Here is an 8,030-nt window from a genome sequence, read left to right as displayed (position 1 = left end):
TGAAGAAGGCAATTGTCCACATTATTACGATTTTTTTTTTTACCTCTTTTGAACATAAAAATGGAAACAGAGATTGATGGCAAACAACATATTTCTGCAACACTTTGCATTACCTGAGCTGGGTCACCACACAGACCAAGACCAAAGAGGGGCAAAGGGTGGGGGCTAAGAAACCATCCTAGGACAATCTGGAGAGTAGTGAGAAGTCATTTGAATAAGAGAACCTTGCATTGACTCAAGTCAACCAGCAAGTCATGCGGTGAAAGAAGTGCTAAAGCTTGTTTTATGGTTCTGCGGAGGCTCCACGCAGAGCTTTCGCCATAGCCTACGTAAGTGGCCTGATGTTATACTTGTACGTTGGTGTTTGCGTCAAGCCGGTGTGCGTGTGTGTGTGTGTGCGTGTGTGTGTGTGTGCGTGCATGTGTGGGGAGTGGGTGATAGAGCAAGGGAGAAGAGAGAGAGTGACGGCGATTAGCTTCGGAGCGAGTACCGACTCCAGAGTCATAGTGAGAGAAACAAAGTGTCTCCCCTGTGTTTTCTGAAAACATCTTATTAGATTTGTGATACTTTGATGTTGCTCTCCAACAGGAGCTCACATATACTCTTATTTACTTACTTACAAGCTTACATATAGCACAACTATTTGCTGAGGATCAATTTATCATGCTTGATTCCTCACATAACAGTATATTACACACTAAAATAAAGGTTCACTTACTGAACACTTTCAGTAGAACATGGCAATGTGTGCAGGAAACAGGGGAGTATGAAGTATGAGTATGAATGATGTTTTGTGCGCTGAGCCCATTAGTAATATTTGTATTGATTAGCATTAGCTTCTCTTACTCCCATAACTCCCCATTCTAATCTATAACGCCGAAAATTATACTTTAAAACATCATCGTCTCAGCACTTTAGCTTCTCTCTACAATGAAGCAATACTATTTTTTATTTTCCCATTTAATGACCTCTCAGGGTACAGGATCTATTGTTGCGATAATGCTTTGAATAGCTTTACACAACTCCATACTTCTTCTGTATCTTACTTTATTTATCTGGAGTGAGATATAATAATTCATGCAGTTCCTCAACAATGCATATATGCAAAGATGATGGAAATACTGCTGTTTCCCTGCTTTAAAAAAGGCATGGGAGTGTGTAGGTGTATGTGCAAAAAGAATTGGTGCAGTTTATAGATAGTCGGCCAAGGAATGTCTACCTAGCTATAAGGTGGAGGTATCTTTGCAGGTGGGATTTCAGGTCAGATAATCCTTGTTTTCTATAATTGAATCCATTTTTTTTGTTTGAAACGTCCCCTTCGATTATGATGATTTTGTTGTGTAGTTTAGAAAAGAATCCAGTTTGTTCTTGGTTTATTATTCATGAGGTTATTTTTGTGCCATTCTAAAAGATTCTTTTGAAGAATTTCTTCCAGCTTTGTTCTAAATTATTCCCAGCAGCTTCACATATGATGCTGAAACTGTTTATGAGGGAGTTAACATGGCTTCCTCCCTAACAAGCCTGAAACGGCAGAAGGAAACTAACATGTCGACAGCACTGTATCCAGTACTGCCACGACACAATCAATGTATTTCTCTCTGTAGATACAGTAGCTCAGTGACTTGTCTCAGTCCAGCTGTGAGGTAACCTCAGCATGGTAATAGACAAAACAAAACATGAAAAGAAACAACAAATTTATAAAGACAGTTTTTTCAGACATAGTCTCTGGTTATCATCCATCTGAAGGTTGATTGAGTGATGGATACAGACAGTTTAGTCCTTCTCTGTCTGGAGGAGTAACACAGTGGAGTGCGTGCTGGTGTAGTGTGTCTGCCGAGGGTGCTGAGTGGCTCAGCGCTGCCGGGAGAAGAGGTTCCTCAGGGCATTGTTGTAGTTCTTATTAAAGGCGGTGTATATGAGCGGATTAAAGAAGGAGTTGGAGTATCCCAGCCATAGGAAGATGCTCTTCCAGATTGGCGGGATGTCACAGGAACACAGTGGGACAATGAGCTCGGTGATGAAGAAGGGGATCCAGCAAAGTACAAACACGCCGATCAAAATGCCTACCATCAGCGCTGCCTTTTTCTCCTTCTGCTCGCGCCATGTGTCCCCGTCTGTCTGGAAGGTCACTGTGGCGTGGCGCACAGTAAACACCATCTGCGGCTGATGTGTTTCGTCCTTTACCTGCGAGGGAGCCGATTAGAGAATAAATCAGTTTCTCCACTGATTCATTAATCCATCAGATAAACCTGGTTAGCAATAGAATTGGAAAAGCAATATCTTCAACAATAAAGGCCATTTTGTCTGCTCAACAATAGATGCATTATAGAAGTGTGAATCAACAGGTGGATCAACAAGCCAAAGCTTATCATTATTCACACACACGCACAAGCACACACACAGTCACTCATACACAGTCACTAACACACAGTTACTCACACACAGCATAAAGCCATTTCACAGACATGCGCAGCTGGGAAAAGGACAAAGAAAATGTCAACATGAATCTGCTGACTTCTCTTTATTGTTGCCTAGCACAGCTCAAGGCTGACTTGTTTTTGCTTATCAGGTGAAGTTGCCCAGGTTGTTCAGCAACCTAACAGCATTTATAAAAGACAAACCATCCTTCTGAATGTGTCAGAAGTAAAGCACACTCTAAACTGTTTAAATGTTGAACAGAACGTTTAGTTGAATCAATACGGTTCAGCGGGACCTATAAGTATAAGTCCATTTAAAACAAAGGCCAGAGGTTAAAAGCATCAGTGAGTTTTCCTATTTGTGGTGACATTAACTGTTTTCTGTAACTATAGGCTGCATTTCATGGCTTTGGGTACTGTGGTGTTGAGTTATTTGTGCATCTAGGCCAAGAATCTGTGCATCTTAATACTCTATTTCTGCTGTCATGTGTACGGATGTGTGTGTGTGTGTATGTCTTAATGTCTTTGAGTGGGTGTTGTTGATGGATGGTTTATTATCTTGGATGTTGATGCGATCTCCATGCAGACACTTTTCAGGGCTCTGTGCCTCAACTCTTCAATGTACGCTGGGAAATGATGAGAATAAACTTTGGCTGGGTAATGAGACACGTATAATACAACCATAAGCTGCGGGTATGTCTGTGGAAAGCAAAATGACTAATACAACATATTCCATTAAATTGCTATAGCTACAAGAGTGATTGCCTGTGTAATGAAACTTTACATAAAGTTAGTCTACCGAAGCAATTAAAGACTGGCTAATTTATTCAACGATTGTTCCTCCTCGAATTCCGGGCCAACTGATGTCGCACTTGCATAACTAAGGGGTATCTTGAGGATTTGGGGGAAATTTCAAAGTACATTCATCACATAAATGAAAAAAAAAGCCTTCACTGTGTATTTTCTTTGGAACTCTCCATTCTGTGGATGTTTGCCAAGTTCTCACAATGTTCAGATGCTGAGTGATTTTTATAAGAAGCTTTTCATATGTGAAAGAAAGAGGCGTCTGCACCGAGATGTTTAAAAGTGGCATAATCTCTATCACTGAGGTGTTTTGGGGGCTTTACAGATTGCAGTACCCACCATAAGGGCAGGTGAAAAGGGGGTGCAGATTCAATTTTCACAGGGAAAAAGTGCTTGATTGAATAGATTGCTTGTGGAATAGATCTAGCCCTTTGTATCTGTTGATTAGAGAAATGCCAAATCCAGGAAGGCACAGTGGCTTATTAAAGATGCTGGAGGTGGTATTTATAGCCTTCTACCTTCTGCATACGCACATTAACAAGCTGGTGGTGATGAGCAGGATTGCTGCAATTATTTGTATGTATGCTCATACATCAGATACATATGTTTCCATGATTGCTGTTGAATAGCTCATCAGCCAGAATGATAAATAATTGCACAGCAACTAATATTTGCGGGTCAGTGCAGGGCAGCAGCCAGTTGAGAAGGAGAGGAAGGAGATACAGGAAGGGTGTCAAATAAATTTGCTGGGCGACAGTTTATTTATATTCGGAACATGTGGTTTATTAAAATGATGCGTTCAAAATCTAAATTGATATGAATTAATTCATTTTCCAGCATCTTTCTCCCAGTGAACTCTCGCTGCTCGCAAGTCATCCAAACTGAAACTGAAACAGAACTCATATGGGCACAAAACCAGCTACAAGAGAAAGTCTGTCATCTTACCAATCGTGACATTCTTTCACCAGAAACTGTGTTCTATAGTACGTTTGTACACACACACTCACTCTCTCTCTCCCTTTCTCTGTCTTTCTCTCTCTCTCGGGTGTGTGCTGTCCAGAGGCAATGCGCAATTACAGCTATCCAAACTGATGATTTTGGGAAAAAGTGACAGCCTGAGTGTCCACATGCAGTTGGACTGGCAAAATCAATATTTTACCTTAACCCTAACCCCCTAACCCATGGGACCAACCCTAAAAGCCTGCAAAAGTATTTCCAGGTCTCACTTGTGTATTCTGTACCAAAATTGCTAGCTATCTGGTTAGTAATGTCAAATCTTACAAATATGGATTTTAGTGACCCCACAAATGTCTGTTGTGGTAGTAGGCAGGTGCAAGATGTCCAAGTTACATGAGTAATAGCCTGATGTCACAATGTAGTGATTGCCTCTTACTTACATATGTCTGTGTGTCTATCCGTTACCACGGTCGTTCTGGCAGAGGTGTAGGTTGTCGTGGCTCTTTCAGCTGTGTACGCTTGTTTACCTTGCAGAAGTGGAAAGGTTCCACTATGCGATTAATATCAGCAGATAGTTTAGGCCACTACACAGTTTCCTTTGCCTGTCTCTGCTTTTTGACAGACCTTGGTGTCATGTCATGTATGTGCTCCGATATTTCCTGTCTCGTTGACTATGAAATTACAAGGCAACAGCCTATAGTGACAAGGTTTCTGAACCTAACTGGAGTGTGCCCTATATTTATTTATTCTGTCCGATACTCTGTATTGCCCTGGTTTCCCTTACTTACTGCTAGATTTTCCTCAATCTCCTTAGTAGAAGTGACTTCTATTACTAACTTCTCTCCCAATGGCCCTTTTTTTCTTCACATTCACTACACTCAGTTTCTGATGCTGGGCATTTGCATTTGCTCCTGCTCTCCTTCATCACTTCTCTCATTGGCTGGCTGTCTCCCACCTCTTTGATGGCCACTGGTGTGTCACCTCCTGCACTCTGAATGCTGCCTGTTGCTATGTCATATGTAGTACCATCTACACGGCAGTTTCAATTGTAAGGTCGGACATGAGCTGTAGTCTTCGAAGACATGTCTTGAAATTATTTTCGTAGCCCATTGTGTAAATAAGTGTGCTAACCTGGATCTTGCTGCCTTTTATTCCCAACTTTACAGCTGACCTGTACAAGGTAAATCTCTATCTCCATGAAGGCATGTCCATGTCCATGTCCATGAAGGCAACCTTACTGACTCACGTACAGCTTATTCTAGCTCTCTGATTGGTTTTAAGGAGTGTCCATCTACATGTGTTACCCATTACCTTGACAAGGGGGAGGATACGGATAATATGACTCATAAGGATTGAGGGGTTATTTTAAGAAAACTGATTTTAACAAAAGGAAAATGAATAATCACCTCAGCCATGGGCGTTATTGTGTTGGTCTTGCGGGAGCCAATCCGAAACTTGGCAGCCTTGTAGATCTTCCAATAAACAAACAGCACCACACAAAGCGGCAGGTAAAATGCTCCGAAGGTGGAGAAGATCGTGTAGGACGGCTCCTGGCTCACCTGGCACTTCATCCCCTCTGTGTAGGTCTCCCCCCAGCCGAAAAGCGGTGACAAGGAAATGATGGACGACAGCAGCCACGTGAGTGCGATCATCACATTTGAGATCTTTTTGCGTGTCTTGAGCGTGTACTCTAGATGCCTGGTGATGGACCAGTAGCGGTCCAGCGCGATGGCCGTCACATTCCAGATGCTGGCCGTGCAGCAGAGCACGTCGAAGGAGATCCACACCTGGCACAGCACGCGGCCCAGTTTCCACAGCCTGCCGTTCAGCTCATGGACAAGGCTGAGCGGCATGACCAGGGCAGCCACCATCACGTCGGAGATGGCCATGGAAGCCACAAGGTTGTGGGGCACCCGGTGAAATGTCCTCACCCTCAGAATGGTCACCAGCACCAGCAAGTTCCACACAAAGGTGGCCACCACCAGCATTGCCAGTAATGTAAGAGTGAGCACGCTGAAAACAGAAAAAGGCCTGTAGATGTTTCCCCCGGAGTCATGGCCGTCCAAAGCTTCACTGAAGTTGGCTGTCAGTATGCTGGTGTTGGGATACGTCATGGTAGCTGCTCACAGCCCCGCAGCCAAGGGCCAAGGCGATTCAGAGACCGTTTCTGCAGTAAGTTGATGCATTCTGCAGTTGTGAGAGAGACATTTTTTTGAATGTGATTTTTATATGTACAAATCTCCCACATCCGAAAACCTTTTGTATCAATGAACATTCTATGAAATTCAACAATATATACTAAAGTTTGAAGATGCAATACTCTTTCACGGCTGGCTTAGCACCATTGTGTAAATGCACTAGTTTACATCACTGTGTCATTCACAAGAGAGGTACTTAAGTGATTTGCTCACAATAGTAAAAAGCACTTGAGTTTCTAACAGCTGTCAAGCAACCTGCCTACAACTTTCAAGTGCAATTTCATGTGCTGTTGATAAGGCTCAAATGTACTCTGGGACATCTCAGGGTCTGGAAAAGACCATAAATATTCAGTTTCATTATCCCACTGCTGTCCTTGGATTTGCATCAAAGTCAGACCTCTGTTGCAAGGATGAGTTTTAAGTGGGGTCTTTATTGTACACTCATTCGGGAATATCTCCCTTTTGTATCCAATAGAGAGATCCCTCTGTTCAACTGTTGTGAAGGTGTTTGTTTTAAGTGGTTAAGAGTAGCATCTTTTCACACTTTAAATAAGAGTCTGTTGGAGACACACACACACACACACACTGTATAAACATAGGATTGTTTTTGTTTCAGATTTTCAAGAAGAAAATATTTTACATGCCAGCTCTCTCTATTCACAGGAGAGGCTCAGCAAGTTACAAAGTCTACACTACACAAGGTTCAACAGTGCATGAACAATTAATCTCAAATCACCAACCATATACACTGCCCAAAAGGGCAATTCCGTTTCCAGTTTCCGTTATATGATTTGAGTGACTATTTGAACTACAAACTTTAAGTGAAAACTACACAGAAGTATTTGTCAAACATTAGAAATCCATCATTTCTGTCCAGAATACATTGTTGTGATAACTAAGACACATCTGACTCACAAAAGCATCATTTCCATTACGATTCCATGTATCATATTTTGCAAAACATATTCAGATGTGCCTGATTTCACAATCTCATAAGATATTAATTTGAATCATTAATTACAATTTCTTATTCATAAATCAGTTTGAAATACTCGTCCTCCTTAAGCTATTCCTACAGCCTGCTCTTGCTTCTAACAATCCTCCCAGGCTTTTTAAAAATACAGATCACAGTTTCTAACCTTGACCCAGTGTTTTACCACACAGACCTTCGTCTTTAAAGTGGCTTTTTTCCCCACAACCTTGAATATTAAATATAATCATTCATTTTGCATGTCTCCTCCTTGTGACATTGTAATGAAGGGATCTGGATGACTTGCTCAGGTTTTTGCAAGTGTCCATAATGAGTGGGACTAATGCATATAATGCATTTGAAATAATTGTCCCTAATTGAATTTGATTCAAATTGCAGGATTTAATCAATACAATCATATTTGCGTGGCTGTTTGGCCTCTAATAACATTACTTTTGGCTCTATTACTGAAGCATTATTCTGATGAATAAATCAATCAAAACTTTTCTTGAATAGGTGTTGATTTTTCTGCTTGTTATCAGTTACTGAGCCTCATCAATACGACTTAATGGGTAATAACAATCCAGCCATGTCCCTGTCCTATATTTATATGACATGTGACACTGTCTCTAGCATCACAAACCGTGCTCTCTAATCAAAGGGTCCAACCAAGTGCACCGATAG

At 41.6% G+C, this 8,030-nt stretch overlaps 1 protein-coding gene across 1 annotated transcript; it reads right to left on the bottom strand.

Moving 5' to 3' along the window:
- Positions 1-1,209: 1,209 nt before the first annotated feature.
- Positions 1,210-6,354, bottom strand: htr5ab (5-hydroxytryptamine (serotonin) receptor 5A, genome duplicate b). The gene is made up of 2 exons (XM_078280686.1): positions 5,585-6,354; positions 1,210-2,184 (listed from the first exon to the last, which is right to left on the bottom strand). Exons 1-2 carry the CDS (start codon positions 6,290-6,292, stop codon positions 1,852-1,854), a joined length of 1,041 nt encoding a protein of 346 aa, XP_078136812.1. The 5' UTR covers positions 6,293-6,354; the 3' UTR covers positions 1,210-1,851.
- Between the last annotated feature and the right edge of the window lie 1,676 nt (positions 6,355-8,030).

This window comes from Sander vitreus, chromosome 22 (genome assembly GCF_031162955.1).
Source record: "Sander vitreus isolate 19-12246 chromosome 22, sanVit1, whole genome shotgun sequence".
Lineage (NCBI taxonomy): Eukaryota > Metazoa > Chordata > Actinopteri > Perciformes > Percidae > Sander > Sander vitreus.
The sequence above is the reverse complement of the archived record's forward strand: the minus strand, read 5'-3'. Positions and strand labels throughout refer to the sequence as shown.

Coding starts and splice junctions, on each gene's coding strand:
- htr5ab (XM_078280686.1), bottom strand. CDS start 6,292: ATGACGTATCCCAACACCAGCATACTGACAGCCAACTTCAGTGAAGCT. Junction 2,185..5,584: donor CAATAACGCCCATGGCTGAG/GTGATTATTCAT, acceptor GCTCCCTCGCAG/GTAAAGGACGAAACACATCA.